Source organism: Polistes dominula, unplaced genomic scaffold (assembly GCF_049000335.1).
Source record: "Polistes dominula isolate Pdom_NZ unplaced genomic scaffold, Pdom_raw_medaka contig_25, whole genome shotgun sequence".
Taxonomy (NCBI): Eukaryota; Metazoa; Arthropoda; class Insecta; order Hymenoptera; family Vespidae; genus Polistes; species Polistes dominula.
The window spans coordinates 2,662,572-2,688,860 of NW_028301094.1; the positions used below are offsets into that span (position 1 = coordinate 2,662,572).

Consider the following 26,289-nt stretch of genomic DNA (forward strand, 5'->3'; position numbering starts at 1 on the left):
AAATATCACATACTTTTAGTATACGTTACTGTTTCCTTTTAATATTCTATAATAAGTGTTAATAATTAAACAATGATTAATTGTTTAAAATTCAATAGACATTCATCTAATTAAAAAAAAAAAACAATCGTAGTACGCATGTTACTTTTTCTCTTTATTCAAATTATTTCCATTTTACCGCAGTGTTGTTACGTCACGAGAGTGACACATGACATATTAGTACAGTATATGTGAACGTAACACAAATAAGAATATAAAAAATCAATTATTTGTATCATTCATTATTAATTTATTTTTGATTTCAGATATCATCTAATAATAATTACTTCGTAGTTATAAGTTTAGTGTAATATCAAACTATATCCAAATTGTAGGTTATATTTATTTAAATGGTTATGATTAAAATGTCATCATTTAATCAAAAGAAATCTATTTCAATGATATAATTATTTAGTTTCTCAGTAATTTAATTTTTAATTCTATTTTTATGTTCTTTCTTTTTTAAATCACTTTTTTCTCATGTCAATTGTTTTATCCTACAAACTTGTAGATCACATGACACATGAGAATGCAATTTGCAAAACCTGTCTATTAATATATTCATTTTTCCCCTTCTTTATTTCTTTTGCATAAATAATTATTCGCCATATTTCATATAGATGACCGGTAGAAGGATAAGTCAGAAGAACAAATAGAAATTTAAATCTGTTAAAAGAATATCACATTACTTTTATCACAATGGCGTTATCAAGAATAAATCGTTGTCCTGACTTGTTAACAATGTTTAATCGCAACTTGCAACCAAGTACGTTGTTAATATAAAATTTATTTCAAAATTTTAAACATATATATATATATACAGAGTGTACTTAGTAAATGTGCCGGATTGTAACGCGTTCCATTTGCGGAATAAGAAAAAATTTCTAGCAACTGCATTGATGTTCTTATACAAAAACTCGTGCAACTTGATGTACACCATAACATTTTTCTCAACAATTTCTATCAGTAAAAGAAAACCGGCTCGGTTACTAGGTACAACCTGTACGTAATTACTCTCTTTATCATTATATAATAATTATTTCGAATATATGTGTGTGTGTACAGTTGGTATAACAAGTTATCCTATGAAAACAACATTTCAATGGAAACGTGAATTGGTACCATCAAAAACTCAAATGAAGATTTTACACGTAACTAATATACGTCGTTATCCTGATGCACCAACTATACCACTTCCAAATAACGTTTCGGAAATATTTGCAAACGAGACTGGCCGATTTACTCCAGAACGAGCAAGGGACATTGCAAGTCCTATTTTGATTTATGGTGCTAACAAAGTCACCGCAAACAATTCATTAAAGTTCTCGTCTTTTAACGGCAAGAATGAAACGTTCAATGGAAAACAAAATTTGACTATTGTTCGTGAAAACATGCACGTTGATTCGTACGATTGTACAGGCACAGTCAGTTTAAATGGTAGCATGCAAAGTAATGTACCTAAACCTTTCTGTTCAACTGGTAAATCAACTCATTTCAATATGCCAGGTGGACAATGGGCTAAAGATAGCAAATACATTGCTGAAGATATGCAAAAATCAAATTACAAGTTATCCAGTACTAATATCTTATTTTCTAATCCAGTTAAAAATGGTTAGAGAAATTGCTAACATAATTTTACATATATTCAATGCATTATTTGATATGTGATAAAGATGTAACTTATTTTATAACTAAATTTATTTGAAATTCATATTTTATCATGAATTTATTTTTATTTTTTTACTTACATATATATTTTTATAACTTGAAAGATCAAGATATTTTAAAAATAGTACAATTTATTTTAACTTTCTTTTAATATAAGAAAAATCTATTCGTAGAGTGCAAAGGAATATTAAGTTGTATGCACATTAATTTCCAATGTAATCGTTGTTTTGTAGAAATTGTTGTAATCTCATTTTAAACTAGACAAATAGTATGTTAAAATTTGTTATTCAGGTATCACGAACGAAGCCATTTTGATGAGTATGCTTGGTAATAAATTATTACATCCGATTTATATAAATCATATGAGATACTCGACGAATAGACCGACAACAACGAATAATACTACGAATACGGAGAATGAAATTAAAAAGAAAATAGTACAGAGTAAAAAAGAAAGATTCAAAATGATCGTAAAGGATTATGGAAAAGTTATTGTAATATTTCACATAGCCATTTCATTAGCTTCACTTGGATTCTTTTATACCGCTGTTGTTAGGTTTGTTGAATTAATGTATACAACACATATATAATGAATATTCATTAGATATCGCATTTTTAATATAGAAAATGTGTTGTCTGATCGTTTGAAAAATATTCAAAGTTATAAATATTAACTGTTACCCCTTTATTTTTAGTGGAATAGATCTAATGCCTTATTTGGAAAAAGTCATTAATACCGAAAACGACAAAATAATACAAATTATGAATAATTCGTCCGGATTTTTATTGGCATATGGTATTCACAAAATGTTTGCGCCAATAAGATTATCGATTACTTGCGGTGTAGCACCATGGCTTGTTTTATACTTACGAAAAAAGGGTATTATGAAAACACCAAAGCCAAAATAAATAGAATAGAAAGTATCGTTTAAAATTTAAAGAAATAATAATAGTTCTCTACGATGTTTATACATAAGTATCGACGGCTTTATTAAGTTTTGGACATATAAAATTAAAACTTCCATGAGTATTGTATAACATGCATGCAATGCCACGTGATTTTCGTTCGAATAGGAACGAAATAAAGTTTTTGTACCTCTGCGAATAAATATCGCACATATTCTTCTCAAGTGTAAATGGATGTTATAAATTTTTGTATCCGTATAAAAATTGATTTTATATTAAATATATATATATATATGTATATATATAATTACTTGCATACATTCATCTCGTTCATTACTATATTTTAATATACTTATAATATATTTATTTAGCAGTATAATAATCCTGCACGTTACGCTTTATTTTACGTACAATTTACTTAATATTCTATTAGCAAGTAAACACATGTGATTCTCTCTCTCTCTCTCTCTCTCTATCACTCGCTCTCTCTCTCTCTTTTTTTTTTTTTTTATGTTGCAAGTCATACATATTATTAGTGTGAGAATCAAATTTGCGTAACGTACATAAGTGAAAAATTCGGCAGCTTTTTTAATTAATGGACGAATTGTTAATAGTCTTGGAACATTGTGATTGAACTCGATTATCAAGAATAATTTTGATATCAAGTTAAATTCATTTTATTACGAAAGTATATTTTTTTTATATACTTTATGATACACATAAGAAAATAATAATATTTATAAAACATTTGATTAATAAATAATTTTTTCTAAAAAAAAAAAAAAAAACTCTTCAATAAAATATATCGTTAAAAAAGAAAAATAAAATCGATAAATCAATAATAATGTTTCATGGAAAAAAAAAAAAATAACAAAAATTAAAAAATTCAAATATTTGATCAATTTGTGCGGTATTTTCTTTTCTCTTTTTTTTTTTTCTTTTTTTTTAAGCTTATCACCGCTATTTGATTTTAGTATATAGGAAACATTAAAGAGTGCCAAGAAAATTGGCGTGTGCCTAGTTTGCATGTGTATACATATATGTACACAATTCTTTAAAATTATACATACTACGATACATATACATGATTTAAAAAGTAAAGTAGCTTTAACTATTTACAATTAATTCTATAAGTAAACATCTTAATTCGAGCCACGCATAGGATTATTTTTGATCACGATATAATTCGTACCTGATTATTAAGATTGCCATTTTCACATATATATATATGTATTAAAAAAAAAAATAATAAAAATATAAAATCTAAACAAAATTGAACAGTCCTTGAAGTCTTTTTCTGAGTATTATTATTTCTAGGCAGTTTCTTAATGAATTCAAAGAAATACGTTCCTTCATTAAGCGTGTTATGTACTGTGTCAGTTCTTTCTTAATTAAAATGAAACAGAGGATACAATAATTGATTTATGTTAACCCATTTCCAGTGTAACACTAAATACGCAACGCTCGTTAAAAATCTAATTATAAGAATTGTAACTCACAGTTGTTTGAATGTTCGGGTTAACGAAATATTTTGTTTTACGGATGTAAATGGGTTAAATAATTCTTTAACTTACAATTAGTTTAATCTTTTCAGGATTTTGACCACATGTTGATTTGAATCTTATAAAAAAATATTTAAATTTTCATAAGTTTTCTAATCAAAATGTAAATCTAGATTATCGTAAGATATAGTATAAATAATAATATTTAATTTTTTGTATTATAAGTAAAATAAAAAAATTGAAATATTATCATGCATTTGATTTTGATAAATCAAATTTTGATAGATTTGAAAAGAAATCTATTATTCCAAATAGTATTTAGAATAATATTTGAATTATTTTCATAAATATCCAGCTCTTAGATTAAAATAGATAATCTATTCTGAAAAGATTAAATCAAAAAATTGGTTGTATACATTTTAATTACAAAGTTGAACAGTATAAAAAGAAGAACTGCCTTTATCAAATGTTTTCTTAATATAATATATCTAAAAAGAGTTTAAAAAGCAGACATCGTGTAATAATACTTTCAAATTGATAAACTATCAGTCATTATATCTTACACACACGTGTCATGCAAATTGCTGTTAAAATAGATAAAAAGGCTTATGGACATTCAGAGGACGTGCATCGTTTATAAAAATATAACACTCGTTTGGCACATTACAAATTCTAAAAATGTCTTTAAAATTCTACAAAGGGTGACAGCCTTAAAACACATTGACAAATTTTTAAGCGTGCTTTGACTTCTTCTTCTTCTTGTTTTTTTTTTCTTTGGAAGTAATCAATACGATAAGCATATTTAATACATTATTCATCAATGAAAAAATAAATTTGTATTCTAAAACGAAAATAATATTTAAAAACCCTTTTTGAAAGTTATTTTTTCATTGCATAAAATGCACTAAAACGAAACAATCGAGATCATTTGAGTTAACTGTCACCGGATTTTTTTTTGTTTACTTCTGTTCCTAAGCATTATAATTTGTCAATGACAGCAAATAACATTGACAAAAGTCATTCTTCCTTTTTATAATATCTTAAACACGATTAATTAATTTCACACGTACGCTTCTGTACGACGACCTTGCAGATGATTAAAGAATTGTCTCCAACTACTTAACGTTTTACTAGACCATACCCAGAAGCTACTAGTAATACCAACTATCATTGCCATCAAATATTTAATCATAAATACTTCGAAATCTGGTCGTCGACCGAAGTCACGAGTACGATCTCCTATAGGACAAGGCATTGAGTAAAGCGATTGTAAACCAGGTCGCGAACACATTTCCATGTTCCAAGTTAACATCCATTGATCGAAATACGCTTGTTCGTAGAAAAGACAAGAGATCACTATGAGTGCTGGAACGGTATATAATACGGAAAAAATACCGATACGGATCATTAACTTTTCTAACTTGTCTGTCTTTGTACCATCATGTTTCATAACGGTGCGTATGCGAAAGAGAGAAACAAATCCGGCGAAAAGGAAGGCTGTTCCAAGAACTAAATAAACACAAAGAGGTGCTAAAACAAATCCTCTTAATGCATCGACATTCCACAAACCCACGTAGCAAACACCGGATAATATATCACCTGAAAAATGATCAAAATAATTTTACAAATTCGTAAACAAAACAGAAGTCATTGTATGTTCATATTTAAAAGATGTATATGTACCTTCTACTTTACCCATTGCAAGAACTGTTACAGTTTTTATTGCCGGTGCTGCCCAAGCAGCTAAATGAAAATATTGTGAGTGAGCTTCTATAGCTTCGTGTCCCCATTTTAAACCAGCTGCTAGGAACCACGTCAATGTGAGTATAACCCACCATATACTAGATGCCATACCAAAAAAATAAAGCACCATAAAAAGCACGGTACACAGTTCATGTTTGGTTCCTTGAGTTATTGTAGATACCATTTGAATACGCATGTCAAGAGGCGGAGGAAAAGGCTCTCTACATGCAATAGAATTACCAGCAGCCCAACCTATCACATATGTCAATGCTACCATCAGATAGCATACCGATAAAAAAATAATAGGTCTCTCAGGATACCTGCAATTAAAAAGCAGTTAGAATGACTCCGTTTTATTAATTAAGAAGAATGTAATTAATTTTCTACCAAGAGTAATAAGTTTATCTATACCTAAATCTGTCGGTGTCAATAAGAAATGTCAAGAATGTAAAAAAACAGGATGCTGCACAGAGAGATGCCCAAGTACCAACCCAAACTCTGGAGAAATTACGTTCTCTCTCGGTGAAGAACATACCATCACAAGGTGCACCACAATTGGGTTCTATTTTATTCCCAACTTTGAGAGAATAACCCAAACTATGTGGGACTTTAAATTGCACGGGACAAACAAAACCAAAGTCTCTGGCACCTAGTGCAAATCCATTACTATTGTAAGAAGTAGTTCCAGGACCGTTCCAAGGTGGCTGAAACTCAGCAACTGGCATACGAGGTGGAGAATATGCAGGTGCCGATGGTTCCACTGGTGCTGTTTCATTAGTACCAACACAAAGTTCTTTTCCATTTTCTGGTAATTTGGAACAATCAAGGTTATCCGGCCAATTGAAACCAAAACTGTTCATCAAATCTTCACAACCGGCACGAGCACTTTCACAAAGTGATCTACAAGGTGGTATCGCCTTTTCGATGATGGTGCAAACTGGTGCATAAACAGAGCATAGAAAAAAACGTAAATCGGGACTGCATTTGACTTTGACGAGAGGAGCAAATTGATGGACCTCGTAACCAGCCTCTTCTTGTTTCTGATGGTTCATCAAATTTGGCATAATGGTCTCGTTGTATGGTATATTCATACAAAGATTAATTGTAATCGGTTCACATCTACCATGATGAGCAAGAGGATCCTTCGTCTGCAAAGTTGATGCATCGATCACGCCCATCAACAGAGCAATACAAATTGGTTCGAAGAAAAAAGGAAAACTGAACACCATAGCGAAACAATTTGAACGACGCCTAAGTCGTCTATTTTTTAAACGTTTCGTTTTATTTTTATACTCCTTGTCCACTTCACGCCAAGTTACGCACGATAATTCAAGGTTGCATTACGATAAAACCGGATTGAAAAATGTCACCGTTAAAACTGTAAGAAACTTGATGGGTTTCTAAAGATCGATCAATCCAATCTTTGACGTATAATTTTGCTGCTTTCGAATACTTCTCGACAATACCGCACTAGAAGGCAACACTGCTCACGTCCTGCTCACGCTCGTAAACAGAACCAATTCGACGCAATCGTTATAGAGGGGGATACTATTATCTTTCTTTTCTTCCTTCTGCGCTACACTGTCCCTCTTTTGGTAGAACATACAACTATCCGCGTTATTCGATATCCTTTTGGGTATTCACCCTGAATGCAACAACCCTTTCAAGGTTTCGTCGCGATTCGAATTTCATTTAAATTAAGCAGACATCTATCGACGTTTACTTTTCAATGAAATTTTCTTTAATTATGACATCATTGTCACGTGAACAAGAACTTTACTACAAATCGATTTTAACACACACAACACCTTCTGAATTTAATATTTCATTCTTTTTTAGGGCTTACGTAAATTTAGAGGGTGCGGCTTGCAAAAAAAAAAGTCTCTCGAACAACTTCAATCGATTATTTCTTTTTTTTTAATTGTTAATTTGATGATTTATTAATGAAACCTGATGCTTTTGTTTACTTGTAATTTATTTTGTTTTTTTTTTTACTAGAACAGGATCAACGATGTGATGATTATTTTTTTTTTTAGAATGGGGTTTATTTTAGGATATAGAATTAATTATATCAAGTTAAATCGATCAGTTCATTTTGATTTTATTTCTTTCCCGACACATTAATGCACAATACGCTCGCATTCGTTAGTCGTAACGTTTTTCTTGTGTTACCGCTAATGATCAGCGCAATTGATAATAATTATTACGTTTGTCTGTCGCAATATTTATATCACATCGTACGGCGAATATTCAAGAGAGAGAAGAAAAAATACATTTGTCGATTTATCCGTGAGATATTGTTTTAAAAGAACGATTCATAACATTAATAATAAACTCTCAAATGAACGATTAAAGAGAGTCTCACGAAAAAGAAACATTTTTATTACTCAACCATTTTTAAAATAAAATAAAATAATAAATTATTCCTAATTTGAACAATTAATTAATTGAATTACTTTTGAATTCTTACCAACATGGTGGCAATTTGTATATTCCATTTTAATAAATGGGGCCTTACCCCTTAGTGACGAAAAATTCAACTGATGTTTATTTCAAAAGACAGAAGTTTCCGGTAGACCTAATATTTTTTGAAACTTTGTTCAAATGTTATACGACCATGATTACCTTAGATGATAGTATTTATTACAATTAAATGATTTTTATTTTTCGATTCTATTCAAAATTGAAAATACTGTCATAAACGTCAACGAAATCCCTAATGTTTCTTCCATGTTAATAAATTCATTTCACATAATAATTGTTATTTAAGAACTTTCTGATTGTACAACATGTAAAAGAAACGTCAGAGAACATGTGAGATGTTGCTTTGATAAAAAATATATATTTTTTTTTGTTTTCTCTGAGACCTATCATTACTCAGAGTTTATTTTAAATATCTTGAATCTTCTTTTTATAATATCATTTATTATTTTGTTGATAATATCTCACAGATATATTCGTGTATTTTCAACAAATACTTGGATACTCGCTGACGAAGCTCTCGTGCGCTTTTGATGACACTTTTCATGGTCATCTAATGGATTTTTCACCGATAATTTATTTCAAGTTCGGTGTAAAAATCCATTGATAATTGAAAAGCAAGTTTTAACTTACTTTTCTGTTGTTTTTTTTTTATTTCACTTTCTCTCTCTCTCTCTCTCGCTCTCTCGCTCTCTCTCTCTCTCTCTTTCTCACACTCATTCTCTCCCTCTTTCTCTTTTCTTTCTCGTTTTATCGTAAACAAATAAATAATTTATCTCCTTTGAAATACTCTCACATCTCAAATCGTCGATACTCCGTTTAGGAGAGGATCAGCCTTACATTTTTACGATTAATAACACTTAAGATTCATTTACGGAAGATTGAAATACGTCGTGCGAGGCAGTTTTTCCTCTTCCTCCCTTAAGAGAATTCCTTTTTTTTTTTTTTTGGAACGATCTATAAACGGACGATATTTTTTTTTTCTTCTTCTTCTTCTTCTTCTTTTGTCGTATCGGTCGACGAATGAAATAAGTTAGAGCGCGAAATATTTGTATAAACTATTTTCTCATCGTTTCTCTATATGTGATTTCTGAAGAACGAGGAAGCGTTTTGTGAATGTGATGGGGTTGTTGGTGAGGGTTGGATGGGTTTTGATTGGACACTAGAGAATGATGATTATTCGAAGGAAGACGATTCGATAAAATATTTTATCCAGGTGCAATGAATTTACACTCATGGCTTTCTTTCTTTCTATCTCTTTCTTTCTTTCTTCTTTTTTTTTTCGCGTATATTTACAGAATAATCTAATTATTCGGAAGACGATTTATCAAACGGAGGAACGTCTCCCTGAGGAAGAATCGTATTTACGCTTCTCTCGTGGACGATATATTGATCATTTCATTTTGTACGGAGGGAAAAGAGCCTTCCGAGTCTTTTCGGAAAAATCAAATTGAATCTATTGGCACGAAAAGTGATAGGGAGGTGATGGGTTAATAGTGGGAGGGGACGAGCTGGCAAAGTTTGCCTTTCTATCGGAAGAGCATTTATTAATTTTTTTTTTTTTTTTATTACGAGCTTGTATGCGATCAAGAGGGACGATTTCAAGATCGTACGAAGATTTTGTTTTGATTACTCTTTTTTTTTTTTTTTTTAATTTTAATTTTTAATTAACAACGCGACCAGCGCGTATTTGTCTTCGTTTTAGTTTGAATTGTCGTCCCGCTTTACTTTCTTTCTCTCTTTCTCTCTCTCTCTCTTTTTCTCTTTTTTTTTCTTTCGTTCTTCTTGAGATCGTATTTTTGTTTCATTTTTGAACGAAGAAAATTTGAATGTTCGCGCGTCTTTGATATGATTTTTAATACGAGCGAAACGACCGTCATCGGTCAGTTCATCGGTCATCATTAAGTTCATCAAATCAGATGAGTATAAAATTAACGAGGGAGGAGGATGAAAGACGACCGTGTATCTTATTATCGATAGTTAGGAAGAAGGGTGAAACGATGTTGTTACACATCCTCGGCTTTTACGCGTGAGACGCCATTGATGCGCAGTACGATTGCGCGCGAGATTCAATTTCGTAAGTTTCGTAGCCATGTTGATTTTTCTTTTCATTTTCATTTTCATTGTCCTTTTTCGTTCTCTGTCTCTGTTTTAAAATATTTGAAGCCGATGCATTGATATAGAAAATATGCATAATTACGTTGGGATGTGTAACGGAAAGAAGTTAACTACCGCGTTCGACATATTAGCACCAAACTTATCATCTAGTTCGGACGCATTTATGCGCACGGAAGAATTCGAAAAATTGTATACACCTTTTTTTAAAACTCAATTTATCATCTCTCGTTGCATCGAATAAACGCGCACGGTAGTATTAATAATAATTAGTAATAGTAATGGTAATAGTAGTAATAGTAGTAGTAGTAGTAATAGTATTAGTAAGTATTAGTAATAGTAGTAGTAGTATTTAGTAGTAAACATTAAAATACTTTCGAGAACGTTCAAAAAATGGACAGACTTTCCCGGAAATATATAGGAAAAATTTTAGCTTTCTTTCTTTCTTTCTTTCTTTCTTTTTTTCTTCTTTCTTCCATTTCTCTTTCAATTTCATGGAAACACCCCTAGTAGCACGAAGTATTGAAAAATATTGAATACATGTGTATTTAATATTAAAAAGACATTGAATCTCTTTTTAATATTAAATACACATGTATTCAATATTTTGTGCTACTAAGGACACTTTTAAAATCTGTCATTTTACGTGATTATTTAAATAATTTATATCACGTATTCTACTTTTCTTTTTCTTCTTCTTCTTTCTCATCTATTCTTCTATCTTTACTTTCCTTCACTTTAATTCATACATTTGCGTATCCACGGGTATATATCTAACTAACTATACCTATCAATCATTCTAGCGAAACTATTCGCGAGATCCGATCGTTCCATCCAGGCTGTCAGTAAGTCAGTAAGTAAATAATTAAGAAGGAAGAGTAAGTTAATTAATAAATAAATTAATATAATAACTAACGATAATTAAATTAGTTCGTAGATTGTATTTGGTTTTGACGTATTGTTCAACGCTCATTTTAGGCCTTGATTAGAACACAAAAAAAATATTCAATGAAATAAGAAATAGAATAATTATTAACAATTGTTTTATCCCTGATTTAAATACAAATATTTACTACGAACTGACAATCCTGGTAATGGATTAAAAAATGTTCTTATTTAACTTTAACGTGTGACTGAGATCCATAAATGCTCCCGTGCAAAGAGAAAAATGTACCGTACTTTGTACTCCATCATGAAACTTTACGATTTTATTATTATTATTATTATTACTATTATTATTATTATTATTATTTGTATTATAGTATACTCGAATATGACGTGCGGATACGGTTTCATTATATAATTATAATTAGACAAAGAGAGATATCATGTCGTAATTATAGTGCGAGGAAAAAATGTGCAGACGGAGCGCGAGAGGAACGATCGGCCTTGATACATAAATATATACATACATACATACATATACAATATATATATATATATATATATATATATATTTACGCATCACGTTTTCGTCCTAATTGAGCAAATATAATTAAGATTAAACGGTTTGTTTTATTTTTCTTGTTAATTTTTTTCAGGTAGCGTCGCGTATCTCTCGTATATACACACATATACGTGTATTTTTTACATATACATACATACGAGTCTGTCGTATTTCTCGATTTTGTTTGTTTGTTTTTAAAATACGTAGATCGCACAGTGAAATATGACCGTAGAGTAGTCTCTCCGTATTAGGAAAAGAGACATCATCATTATCATCATAATCATTTTGTTTGTTTGTTTGTTTGTTTGTTTTACATTTCTGACTATTTAACATCCTATTTACATCGTTTTATACGGATTTTTCTCTTTTTTGTTTCTTTTTTAACTAGGATACGTATCGATCGAGACACAGTGAAAAAGAAAACCAAACGCAACCTCGCGTATTTAATATGTTTTCTCTTTTTGGCCACAGCCCCATAATAAAGAGGCTATTTATTTGTTTAACGATAATAATAACGCTAAAAAAAATTAATTTATAATTATTATAATAATAATCGTAATTATAAGAACGGTTTTTGTTTCGAAATTAGACGACGCGTTTTACGTCCAGGAAGATACATATATTTGGCACTAAATGTTTCTCTTTCTCATTATCATTCGTTTAGATTTGTTCTCTTTGCTCATTATTTTAATTATATTTTACCTCCATTTTCTTTTTTTTTGTTTTTTTTTTGCAGCGCATTTTGTGAATCGTATCGAATCCATGGCGCCCAAGTAATAAACTCAATTATTTAAAAACATCGTCCACACAACGTCTCTCTTTCCTATTTACAGAGAAAATCATTTCTCGTTGATTGCTAAAGTTGATTGTGGCAATACGAATTGATTAACGAGAGAACAAAAATCCTCTTTTTTTATCTTTCGAGGATACTTTCGAGAAAAATCGACAAAAAATAATAATCTTATTCGATTTAATCAGAGTTAAAACGAGTTTCTCTAATTAATCGAATATCTTTGGTACGTGTGTGTATGTGTCTTTCTTGTTTTTTAAATGTGTAATGTGTGTATATATATATATTTGTGTCTATCTATCGAGATGAGCTGAACGAGGAAGAAGCTCGATCAAATAGGATGCCTCGATATTCTTTATACAACATGGAGGTCTTTCAAACCGAATCACAGGAAGAAGATTATCAGTGGACGAAAGGGGTTGGCCTTAGCTGTTCATGACCGTAGATCTTCTTGAATAGCCTCTCCTCGTCACTGTTTCACCTTGAGCTTCGCATTCTCGTTTTACACGATCTATTATGTCGGCTACCAGTTTTTCTTCCTTCTCTCTTTGTTGTTCCCAATCTGGACCTTTACCGATCTGCTAAAAAGAACAAAAAATATTTTACAAAATAACTCCATTCTATTAAAAACTAAATAATACATGTTGGTAATTATAACATTAGACTAAATTAACACTAGAACTACCACACCAGTCATTTTGACTCATTTTTTAGTTGGTCTTTAATTTGATTTGGTATCAAGAATATTTTGATACTAAATATTCTTTATTATTGTACAGATAGTCCTCCTACAACATGGTATTTTATAACACGATTCATAAATTGCTGGAACTCTTCTATAACATGGCATTCTATAACACGGTTTCCTTTCAAAAAAACCTTCGTACAACGTAACCTTTGTAAACGGCTTGCCGTTTTAAAGATACAGTGTTGCGGAAAATATTTCTAACCCCCTTTTTGTTAGGTTTGTGCCGTCACAACACGGCATTTCTATGAACCTATCTACCGTATTATAGGAGGGTTAACTGTACTTATTGTTATTATTATAATTGTTATTATATAGTTTTGAAGATCTCAGAACATGGAGTTCCTTTTGTAAAATAATAATAAGTCAATAAATATAAAAATATTCTACTTTTATATCTTTTTTAAAGACCAGTTATTTTGTCTGGTTTTGGTAGAGATAGCTACGTCTCAACTGTCAGTAGTTCTAGTGTTAACAAAAAATGAATGATTTATTTACCATTACAATCATTTATATTAGAAAATTATTCGATTTTATTTTATTCAACTTTCAAAAATGATTTAAAATTAGATCTAACGATAAAAATCAAATAATAAAACTTACATCTGTCGTTTTCCTGGTCTTCTTGTTGCTCGGTTCCTCTCTGTTTTCATCGTTCTCGTTATCGGAATGTCTCGCACTCAGATGACCAATGTAACCCTTCCGCGATTTGAAGTAGGCATTACAGCTGTGGCATTTAAACAGCGGTGCTGGTTGAGTGACCTGGGTGGAGACGTGTAGCTTGTACTTATGCCTGTACCAACGGGTTCGAGACGGTAGCACCTCGCCGCACCACTTGCAGACTACGGAACCGTCGTTTTGAATGAGGTATTCCAGCAGCTTGTAAAATAACGTTTATTTGGTTTTTTTTTCGCTCTTTCTCTCTGTCTTTCTCTCATCCTTTCATTCTTCATTCTCACATACGATATTTCATTCAAACCAACACATACACAAACCAACACATTCACGCGAGCGCTGTTATTTTCATTTAAATCATTTTTTTTTTCAATAGTAGTGTTCCTTGAACCCTCCCACCCCTCACAAGTATATAAAATTGATCTAAAAATTATCTACAAAATATAAATACAATATGGCAAATGAACCAACCTGTTTTCTAACTTCCGGTTCGCTGTCAACCGATTCTGATTTTGGTAATAACAATTCCCCTCTTTCTTCTTCACGATCGTCGAGAAAATGAACCCCGCTGACAACTCTTTCAGACTTGATGAAAGCACCCGTCGTCGATTCGGAAACATTTTCATCTTCCGACCTCGTCGTCGTCGTCATCGTCATCGTCGTCGTGGTAGTCGTCTGAGGGGCTGCTGCAATTGGCGGTGGTGACGAGGAGGACGACGATGAGGTGCAAATCTCGAAGGTGATGTCGCTCGGTAAATTTGGAAGTTGATCTGTACGAATGAGAAAAAAGGACCAAAATACTATTTTCATAATTTATTACCAATTTCCAAATTAATCTTCGAATGACGTAATTTATTTTTTGGAAATCTCTTTTTTACCCCCCCCCCTCGAACCTGTATAAACAAAAATTCGTGAAATTTGATTATTCTTTTTCCCTTTATTTCAATTTATTAACATGTATTTGTTGTATTATTGATAATATAACATTCAAACGCGCGCAAATCATTTTGTTCTCCCTTTCTCTCTCTCTCTTTCTCTCTCTCTCATTCGTACCAATTATCAAAAATTAATTTGCTGATCAAGGATAATGTTTGTTGTGTCAAGAAAGAGAAACGTTCGGATAGACTATTGCAATGTATATCACAAAAAGTTACAAAGAAACTACAACTAAATAAAAACAAAAATAATATTAATATAATAATAATAATAATAATAATAATAATAATTAATAATTAATAATAATAATAATAAAAATCGTAATCGCTCTTATCGCCAACCAGGCACCAAAAGGTATAGGTACATACGTACATACATCAAAGATACGAACGTTCGACTGGCAATAGTGCACAAACGTGCAACATACTTTTATGTTTTTTTTTTTTTTTTATTGTTACACAATGGTATAACGGTGTAATGTATATGTGTGTGTATGCGTTAAAGGGTGTATCCTTTTTTTTCTATTTTTATTGTTCATATAAAGATGCGCCCGAAACTCCGTAACAGGATGGGCGCAAGGACGTACAATATGATATAATATAACATAAAATAATAATAATAATATATTTCAAATATATAATATATAATATAATCAATTTTTCTCTCCCTTTTCCTTTTCTATCCCTTACTTTCATTCGCAACATTTCATTCTTCTTTATTTTTTATATATATATCTATATGTATATCTGGTAAGTTGGTGTTTTTTTTTTCAATTTTTTGTTTTTCTTTTTTTTATGTAACCATTTACAAGAAGTAAAAAGTACTATTGTTAACGTTTATGTTGTTGGTGTTATTGTTACTGTTGTTATTATTATTATTATTATTAATAATCAAGAATTCGTGCTTCCTTTGAGTTATATATATATATATATATAATAAAATATAATATTATAATATATAATAATATAAATATAATAATATAATATATAATAAAAATATATAATATATATAATAATATAATATAATAATAATAAACTAAATATAATATTATTATTTATATAATATTATTATATATTATATATTTATCATATATATATATATATATATAAAAACTAAATATTATATATTATATATTATATATATAACTATATATATATATAACTCGTTCTCTCTTTTTTTTTAATTATATATTGAAATTTTGTCGTCGAAAAAAAAGATCTTATAATTCTAATGATTCTTTTTATTTTTATTATTCTACTTGCGTTCATTTTGCCTTTTTCTTCCTTATTTTTATTTTTTTTTAAAGATAAAAAAAGACCAACATACCCGTCGAGATTTTCTCTCTCTCTCTCTCTCTCTCTCTTTTTTTTTTTCGACGAACGTCATTTTCTTATCTCACTATGCCCATAATGATCGTAAATTTGTTAAAATTTGTTAATTGATCATTACTCGAAATGAAAACGAAGGTATTTTTTTTTAACTATTACGACATTTTTCTTCTTCGTTTTCTTATCGAGTTAACAAATATTATTATATTTAATTTTACTTATTAACAGCAAATATATATAAGAACATTAAATCTAATATATTATATTTATTATACGTTCGTACTATTTTAATTACGATTTTAATATTTTCTTCTTTTTTTTTGTTTTGATATATGTATATATATATATATATATATATATATATATATATAATTATTTATTAATTTTATTCCCCGTTTATTTTCTTTTTTTTATTTTCTTTTTATATATAATAATAATAATAATAATAATAATAATAATAATAATAATAATAATAATAATATATTCTCTATATAATTTTCTGAAATCTAACGCACCCTTTTTTTTTTTTTTTAATTAAAACAAAGGTGTCAACTTCTAACTAATACCCGATGATATTAACGAATAAAATTAAAGAATGAAGATATATAATTAAAGTTATAACTTTTTAAAAAGGATGACAAAAAAAGTGAATAATTAGCAATAGTAATAGCGGTGGTGGTGTGGTACTAATAGAAATCGTAGTACTAATAATAATGGTAGTAATAATAGTTATTATAATAATAATAATAATAATAATAATAATAATATAATCATCAATTAATTACATAAGAAATAATAAACGTATAAACTAATATATGATAATCGTAATTTATGGAAAGTGAAGAGAAAATAATCATTAATATGAATTCTATAAATTTGTTTCATTACATATGTGCGCATACGTTTGTATTTAAAAAAAAAATAAAATAAAAAAAATATATATATATATATACTCCAAAAAAATTTTTTCAGAGTAAAATGGTCGCAAACATTAAAACGTGACGAACAAAAAATTAATGTGGAAAACGTGTGAATCTAACAAAATAATTGTGTGAGTTTTCTTAAAATATTAAAAACATTTTTTTGAATTATAAGTAGTTCATATGTAAAGCTTCCAGAAGACCATACAACAACAACAACAACAAAAAAAGGAACGAAAAAAAAAACATATTTTTACATGCACATATTATTGTTTCGTGAAATATTTTTCCTTCTAAAAATATTTAATGTTTAGTTTTTTAACACTAGATATATACCAGACCAGTCATTTTAATTCAAAATTTCTACTTCATGTAACATTTGATTTCTGTAAATAATTAAGCGTTGTTTTGTTATTACGTAACACTATATTTACGAATTGAGCCAATTTAACTCATTAAACATTTGATTATTAATATATTTATAAAATTTAAATACTATTTTTTAAAAACTTATATTTGTTTTTAGTTACTTAATGAAATATACGTAAATATTAGTTCCATTCCTTTACTCAACCCTTCATTCAAACAATGTTATTAAATCATTAAAAAATAATGAACAAAATATCCGTAAATCTAATGTTAAAAATATCTATATAAATTCTATTTATCTATTAAAATTATTATTGTTAAACATTTTTATTTTTTTATTTTTTAAGAACAAATAAAGACTGAAAGCAAAGCTCAAAAAGTATTTTTTTTCTATACACCAGTCATTTTGACTAATGTGGTAGAAATAGATATACTAAAAAAATGGTGGTATATCTAGTGTTAATATACAATTGTGAAATAAATCATTACGAAAAAAAATATAAGCGACCTTGACATTGAGAGTCTTCTCTCATAATGTTTTTCCCATTTCAATTTCGCACGCATTTTCATTAAATGTATCTACAGTAGAACCTTTATTATCAGAAGCAAAATATAAAGACACAAATTTTTGAATGATAAAACAAACAAGCTCTCTCTCTCTCTTTTTCTCTCTTTCTCGCTCTTTCTCTCTCTCTCTCTCTCTCTTCGAACATCAAACATAACAATAGAATATATCACAATATCTATTGAATAATAAATAACCAATCTTTCTTAATGCACCATTTAAACATATTAAATGTCGCATATTGTTTATATTATATATGTAATCTATACACATAATTACGTATATAATTATATAATATATATATATATATATACATGTATAGTCATTTTCAAAATGAGAAGATAGTAGTATCGAAAGCATATAAAGATGTGTATTTGATCTAATCCTTAACCTAACCTTTTTTTTTCTTTTTTTTTCTTTTTATACGTTTTTCTTTTTTATATGTCATATATATTTTTTTTTCAATACATTAACATTTCACAAGTTGTATGTACATACAATAAAGATTTATTAATGTGTAAATTTAATTATACAGCTTGGATAATGAAGGTTCTGCCGTTTTATTTTTCTTTTTTTTTCAGATTTTTTTCTCAAAAAACTTAACACAACATGTTTTTCAATGGTTGTTGTTCTTTCATGTTTTTAAGTTCATTACAACATGAAATTTTTTATTTATATCACACGAAACAATATCAACGTGGAAGACGAGAATACTGTTCTTTATTTATTAAACTTCTTTTTATTTATTTATTTTTTTGTTATTTTGTCATTTTTATATTTATTATATACTTTTTTTTCTCCTTGTTTCGGTACATTCTTTTTTTTTTTGTTCTCTTTCTCTTATTCTTTTTTTATTCATTCGAAAAAACTTCATTATACAGTAATACATATATACAGTAGTAAACGTAAAAAAAACTACTTTTTTTCACACGTATTATTTTGTATAATTCTTTTTTCTTACTATAAAAAAAAAAAAAAAAAAAAAAAAGAAGGATATAGAATTATATCAGAAACATGTATTTCATAAAAGGAAGACGACTCAAATTTTACTGTATTTTATTTTTTACTGATTAGAATAACATATGCAAAATTAGTCGACGAAAATAATTCACAGAAAAACAACAACAACAAAAAAACAAACAAAAAAAAGAGATAATTTTTGTTTTTTAAACGATTATCTTTTATCGTATTCCTTATTTACATTTACAGTACCGAAAAAAAAAACAAGAAAAAGAAAAAGTAAAAGTAAAACAAGTATATTATATCTATATATCAAAGATGTATCGGACAATAAGACAACTTGTTGTGCATATTTTATCGAATTAATTAACTAACAAATAAATGAACGAATGAATGAACGAATGAGAGGAACAAACGCGCAAAGTAATAGTATATTACATACCTAGGGTGATAAAGTAAGAAATGTCTCAGAGCACATGTAATTGTTTTGTCAGAGACGAAGCCGAGGTCAATAAACATGTGCTCTGAGGCTATCTTATTTATTGCCCATGGTGTGTATACTTTTTTTCTTCACGACGTAGGCGGAAAGCGGCAACTTCATTTTGCACAGCGGGCGGAAAGTTGACATTTTCCGCCCGAAGGGGTGAAAAAATATATATATATATATATATATCTATGAAGTATCGTTAATATATCAAAGAGGAAAAAAATAATAATAAAAAAAAAAATAAAGAAAAACAAATCGGTGAGACCCAAATGCTTTTTTTTTAATTAATTCGGGATGACACCATATATATACTATCTTTTTTGTTTGCATAGATAATAAAACTTGGTTTACAACGTATGCGTGCGTTTGTGCATGTAACTTACACACCTAACAATAATAATAATAATAATAATAATAATAATAATAATAATAATAATATTTATAATCATAATAATAATATAATATATATAATATAATATAATATAATATGATATAATATAATATAATATAATAATAATCTAATAGCATTTTTATAATTCGCCGTTTGTCCATAACTAAAAATTAATATGAAGTGCTATTCTTAATTGAACAATGTAATATAATATTAATATAAGTCATCATAACAATGATAATAAAAATAACATTATTGCAAGTATTCATAATATATTGTGGATATTAGTAATAATTGATAATAATTCATATTATTTAATATATTTATCTATATATATATGTAGTATGATGTATATATATATATATATAGATATAGATATCTATATAGTATTTATAATCTATCATACATAGTCCCAAAAAAAAAAATGAACGATATTATAGCTGTACATATTTATCGAGGCTGTCATGCAGCATATATAATTTGTGCTCTTTTTATTTCTTTTTTTTTTTTTAAATTCATTAATTAATTAAGCATTTAACCTAATAAACTTTGCAAGTATTTAGTGTCTCCCTTTATCTTCCTTTCTTCATCATCATCATCATCATCATCATCATCATCTTTATCATCATCTGCTCTGCAGTTTTGTTTAGTTTCATAAAGAGTAAAATATACAACACGCTTATTACTTTCTCTTTTTGTTTTTGTTTTTCTTTTTTTTTTTTTTATCTTTTTGTTCTTTTCTTTTCCACAATATAAATATGTGGTATATTTCATGCACCATTGGAATCAAATTAAATTGGAAGAGCTTAAAAGAAAAGATTAGAATAGAATAGAATAAAATAGAACAGAATAGAATAGAAAAGAAAAGTTAATTTTAGAAAACGCTCACTTTTATAAACTTTTAGTTGTTTTTTTTTTTTTTTTCCTATTAGTTTCTGGAAAACGTTGTTCATTTTTTTTTCTTATAAAAGCTCATTCTTTCTTCTGAACAATTGTGGCATTTTCTTCTTTTTTGATATTTTATTATATATATATATATATTTTTTTTCTTTCTTTCTTTCTTTCTTAGTAAACACTTGTGCAAATTTTTTAATTATAAACATCATTTTTTCTTTTCTCTTTCTATATATATATATATATATATATATATATATATATATATATATATATACATTACCGGTCAAAATTATTTAACCATATTAAAAAATAATACAAACCAATGTTTTGCTTAAAAAATTAATAATAATTATATTCTCAATCTAAATGTTGTATTCATTAAAAAAAAAAAAAAATGTCATTACTCCCAAAATGTATTTTTTATATCTATAATTAAATCATGATTAATTTTGAAAGAAAAATTACTTTCAAAAGATTGTGCTAAAGTTATTAAGGATGTTAAGAATATGTAATCAAGAATAAAGCAAAAAGTGGCAATTTTTTTGCTCTTAGATTTATTAGAAAAATTTATTATGTATTGTTTTTTTTTTTTGTTATACTACGTTTTTTTTTTTTTTTTTAAGAGAAAAATATTTATATACAAAGTATAATAATAATAATAATAATAATAATTTTGAACGATAATGTATAAAGAAAAATGAAAATCTAAAAATATATCTATATGTATACTCTTATGTATTTTTCTAATTACCTATCTAAATTATATTTCAATTATCAAAATATATGTTAATCTAAGATATGTCCTTGAACCTTTTGACTACGAAAGACATTAAATATACATTCCTTATAAAGAATGATAAATAAATGAGCATAAAACGATTTCCGATAAACGAATATCGTGCATATATATATATATATATATTCATGATTTAATACGAAATTATGCGTCGTAGTTCAAAGGGTTCAAGATTTCTAAATGACTACTATTCGGATACGGATATGTGTACTAAGGCACTTCCGTTAAACTATATATTTTTTTTTTCATTTTTACTTGAATTTTCTTGGACGTTAAGATAAAAAGAAGTGGAAGATTAGAGAGAGAAATAAAACAAAATATGCTTTTTCTCTCTCTCTCTCTCTCTCTCTTTAAATTGGAACTGTCGTAGACTATTCATCATCATTTTGTTCACGATGATCTTGATGCGATACTGAGATGCGGAATTGGAGAACGAAAAAAGAAAACTAAGATGATTTTAAATGTATACAAGAAGAGAGTTGTGTCTGTAATAGGATTGTGATCGAATTAGAAGTTGATAAAAAATGAAAAAAAAAAATAAATAAAAATCAATTAGCAAGTGAAACAAATTATTTATTAAACAAACTATGTGGCAAATATATTTTTTTTTAATGTAAATTGATTAGAATATTTAAGAGAAATAATTATGAATATTCCGACGAGTCGAATCAAAGGGGAAGACACGTATACTTTTTGTTCGATTAACCCCTTGAAAAATAAAAAAAATAAAAATAAGAAAAAATGTTTGTAAGGCACGATTTAGGGGACCGAATCAAAATCATTTGCTTGTTTCATCAAGTATCAAGCAAAAACGCATCGAATATGCGTCAGAATTAGGTCAATGTATAATATAAATATGCACATATATATCTTAGAAATAAAACAAATAATAATAATAATAATAGTAATAGTAGTAAGAATAGTAGTAGTAATAATAATAATAATAATAATAATAATAATATTTATAATATTAATGAAAAAAATAAATTCTTGCGTGCAAATCAAAGCAGATTCTCAGCTTAGATTGTTGCTGCAAGAAGCATTGGTCAATATTGCACAAAACGGAAAAAACTTTGAGAAATATTTGACGAATCTACGCAATTTTTGAATATTATTTTGTTTCTTTTTTTGTCTTCATTTTTTTTTTTTTATTATTATTATTAATCCATTATAAAGAATTGTTCAAAATAATAGACATTAAACACGTACGAGGGAAAATAAAATTAAAATAGGGGAAATAAGAAAATGAACAAATAAAAAGAATGAAAGAAAAAAACATCTCTCCTTCGCATAAATCCCATGTATGACATCATGATCATGACAGTTATACTGGGTGGCGATGGCGGGGGTGAGGTGAGCCGTTCAAGGTCATCGCCATCACCGGACATTATTGTCTTTCGGTGATTGGTCCATAGCGTATCATTGTACGCTGGCTGGTTGACATTTTTAGAGCGCTTGTGCAGCATCATGCGATATTAATGCAATTAAAGGGGGTAGAAGGGAAGAGGGGAAATAATTCAAAGGGAATGTATATACCGAAAATATATCATTTTTAATCAAATATACGATAAACAGTTAAGAATCTAAAAAAGCATAAGTAAAATAATAATATCCCGATCAAATCGAATAAAAATAATATGCGATAGTCAGATTTATAAGCATTCATGATATTTGTATTTAATTAATTAATTATTGTTTAAAAATGTAAACAATATTTGAAAAGTTTGATCGTAAATATACGAAAAGATATTTTAGAAGAATAAAATATTCTTAATAGATTAGATTCTATTAAAATAATTTAATATATTTCCCTCTATTTAATATTCCAATGATAATCCTCTCTCTTCCCCATCATTCCCCATTGTAAGCATTTGAAAAATGAATGAATTCGCGTGAAGTTGCACTTATACGTCATGGTTATTACTTGAAGATGTATTGGCGGTAGAAAGACGACGTCTTTTATTGTGTGACTTGTCGGAAACTCTTTTACGAGTGGGAACACTTATTGAAGCAGTTCCTGGTACCGTTTCACTACTCGACGTTATTGTTGTTGTTTGTCTACCACCAACAACATCGGTTTGCGCTCTGTTACTTGGCTCAGCTCGCCCACGCCTCGCCGCCGCCCGCTATTGCGAGAAAAAAAGTTATAGGGCATCACACAGTCCTTAGGCATGAAACAATCGTGGACCGTTTTCATATGATTCTTCATTTTGTCGGGCCTCGAGAATTCTTTGCTGCATACAGGACATGGGAAGACTTTGCGTTGGTGGCCTTCGTGATATAAGAAGGCATGTCTCTGGAAACTGTATTTATTCTTGAACGTCTTTTGTATATCGAGTTTAGCACATTCGGTGCACTGATAGACTCCCTCCGATATCGACGCATAACGAAAGAGATTCAAACCACGCACGGACATCTCGGTCAATTGTTCAGCCGGATCCTGCGAATGTGAAGTAGCACGACGTCTCATACGTCTTTTGGGCACCTGTCTTCCAGTAGGAGCGGACATAGTCCCGGTAGCTGTACCACTTTGTTGTCCACTACCGCTGGTTGACGAGTTCGTCGTAGCTACTGGCGTGCTACTGTTGTTATTGTTGTTATTATTGTTGTTGTTATTATTATTATTGTTGTTATGACTGTTATTATTGTTGTTGTTGCTGCTGCTGCTGCTACTGCTTTGGGAACTCCTCGCACTAGCAGGCGAAGAGGATGAAGAGGTTCTGGTTACTGGTGTATTAGCAGCAGCTGGCCTGCTACCCGATGTCTCCATAGAACTTGTTCCGGTATTGCTAGTCGACGACGATGATGTCGATGATGACGATGTCGTTGATGACGTGGACGTAGACACCGTCGTATTTGTCGTCGTCGTCGTCATCATCGCCGAAGATGTTGTACCGGTTGTCGTAGTCATTCCCATTGATCCTGACGATGAACCACGTTCTCCGCTTCTACCTGAAGAGAATCCATCGGCTGCTTGAGACCCACCATTGTTGTTGCCCGAACCACCATGCGAAGATGCCATTCGTGTCTTTTCCTTCCATGTCTCCGTCATCGACTCTGACTTGTTCGGTGTTGAAGTGGAAAATTCTGTGAAAAGACAATTATTAGTATATCTTTTCGATAATTTTATTATTATTCTACTAATTATCATTCAAACTATCTCATATATACAGGCAAATACACTCTCACATATTCTCTCAGATTTGCTCGTACTATTTTGCAACTTATTGTATCATTTAGCAACTACATTGACAAAAACGATAGGTCGTCGGATAAAATTTCTTGCTATTTTATTTGTCAATTTGTTTTAACAATTGGGAAACGATCATTTCAGATTTACAACAAAATTATATGAAGAATTATGTCAAGAAAATTGTGACGACCTTTCGTTAATAACTATAATAAATTATAAGACATCTATTTGATGCGTTCTTTTTTTTTAATGCATGTTGCAAACTCTTACGAAAATAAATAATCAAATAATTGCGATATAACTAAAAAAAAAAAAGATAATAATAATAATAATAATAATAATAATAATAATAATAATAATAATAATGTGCAAAAATGAAAATTCATTTAAATACTCATAATAATAAAGATGCGGGATAAAATCATAAATATATTAATGTTTTATATCATATATACATCAATGATAACGTAAAATTATAATAATAATAATAATAATAATAATAATAATAACTACATTTAATTTTCTACTAATTAAGATAATTGGAAAAAGGGTTATGGGATAATTTGTTATAGAATATTTGGCTCTGTAAAAAAGAAAAAGAAAACCTCCGTTGTTGGATAAACAAAACAATGTAAAATCATACTATTATTTAATAAATTGTGTTTGGTGTGTGTTCTGTGTGATTATGACATCATCATGTGTACATATAATTCTATGCGTCTCTTTAGGTCATATAATTAAAAATATCTACTTCAATAATAATAATAATAATTAATAATAATAATAATAATAATAATAATAATAATAATAATAATAATAATAATAATAATAATATAAATCATATTACGATAGGTCTATCTATAAAAACAAAAAAGTCAGAGACATAATAGCATACATTACGGATTGGGGAGGTTTAGGGGTGGGGGGGACAACCCCGCGCGAAATAAACTTAAAAAAATATATAATAATAATCATAATAATAATAATAATATTAATAATAATCATAGCTGCTAAAAGACTCTTTATGTGCTACAGTGAGAAGAGCTCGCGCATGCTTCCTCGGTGTAACATCGAATATACATACAAATATATATATATGTATATATATATGTATATATTATTATAATAATATACTTTGGATATACCTCAAATTTCCTTTGTCGCATAATAAAATAAACATGATATAATATTAAAGAAAAATAAAACAAAAGATTAAACACTTTAAAAGTGAGGTTCAATCGAAACTACGAAAGTGATATTTACAGTTCGTAAAAGCTACGTTTAACACGCGTATACATAATACGTACACATTTATATATATATAAAATCTTCTTGA

At 28.7% G+C, this 26,289-nt stretch overlaps 3 protein-coding genes across 12 annotated transcripts in view; 1 reads left to right on the plus strand and 2 right to left on the minus strand.

Moving 5' to 3' along the window:
• The first annotated feature begins 1 nt into the window (after position 1).
• On the plus strand, positions 2 to 2,931 carry LOC107063808 (uncharacterized). 5 transcript variants are annotated; one of them, XM_089176428.1, is made up of 6 exons: positions 174 to 370; positions 660 to 805; positions 1,105 to 1,476; positions 1,546 to 1,650; positions 1,999 to 2,263; positions 2,403 to 2,931. In XM_089176428.1, exons 2-6 carry the CDS (start codon positions 739 to 741, stop codon positions 2,614 to 2,616), a joined length of 1,023 nt encoding a protein of 340 aa, XP_089032554.1. In that variant the 5' UTR covers positions 174 to 370; positions 660 to 738; the 3' UTR covers positions 2,617 to 2,931. The 5 variants fall into 5 exon arrangements, with proteins under 5 accessions (XP_015171398.2, XP_089032552.1, XP_089032554.1 ...); XM_015315912.2 differs by lacking the exon at positions 174 to 370 and adding an exon at positions 2 to 132 and having other exon boundaries at positions 1,105 to 1,650; XM_089176426.1 differs by having other exon boundaries at positions 119 to 253; positions 1,105 to 1,650.
• A 595-nt stretch (positions 2,932 to 3,526) lies between these two features.
• Positions 3,527 to 7,814, minus strand: fz (frizzled class receptor). The gene is made up of 3 exons (XM_015315943.2): positions 6,270 to 7,814; positions 5,799 to 6,178; positions 3,527 to 5,714 (listed from the first exon to the last, which is right to left on the minus strand). Exons 1-3 carry the CDS (start codon positions 7,085 to 7,087, stop codon positions 5,176 to 5,178), a joined length of 1,737 nt encoding a protein of 578 aa, XP_015171429.1. The 5' UTR covers positions 7,088 to 7,814; the 3' UTR covers positions 3,527 to 5,175.
• A 2,160-nt stretch (positions 7,815 to 9,974) lies between these two features.
• LOC107063682 (zinc finger and BTB domain-containing protein ttk) overlaps positions 9,975 to 26,289 on the minus strand; it is a 58,925-nt gene continuing 42,610 nt past the window's right edge. For 4 of the 6 annotated variants that reach the window (XM_015315639.2, XM_015315637.2, XM_089176422.1 and 1 more), the window contains one exon: positions 15,233 to 24,847. In XM_015315639.2, the coding sequence (XP_015171125.2) occupies positions 23,802 to 24,847 (1,046 nt within the window). In that variant the 3' untranslated portion in view covers positions 15,233 to 23,801. Of the gene's footprint in view, positions 13,273 to 14,039; positions 14,316 to 14,582; positions 14,882 to 15,232; positions 24,848 to 26,289 lie in introns of those variants that run through there. The other 2 variants (XM_089176424.1, XM_089176423.1) reach the window with 2 other exon arrangements.

Coding starts and splice junctions, on each gene's coding strand:
- LOC107063808 (XM_015315912.2), top strand. CDS start 739: ATGGCGTTATCAAGAATAAATCGTTGTCCTGACTTGTTAACAATGTTT. Junction 806..1,104: donor TAATCGCAACTTGCAACCAA/GTACGTTGTTAA, acceptor GTGTGTGTACAG/TTGGTATAACAAGTTATCCT. Junction 2,264..2,402: donor TTTTATACCGCTGTTGTTAG/GTTTGTTGAATT, acceptor CTTTATTTTTAG/TGGAATAGATCTAATGCCTT.
- fz (XM_015315943.2), bottom strand. CDS start 7,087: ATGGTGTTCAGTTTTCCTTTTTTCTTCGAACCAATTTGTATTGCTCTG. Junction 6,179..6,269: donor ATTGACACCGACAGATTTAG/GTATAGATAAAC, acceptor TTTTAATTGCAG/GTATCCTGAGAGACCTATTA. Junction 5,715..5,798: donor TGCAATGGGTAAAGTAGAAG/GTACATATACAT, acceptor ATCATTTTTCAG/GTGATATATTATCCGGTGTT.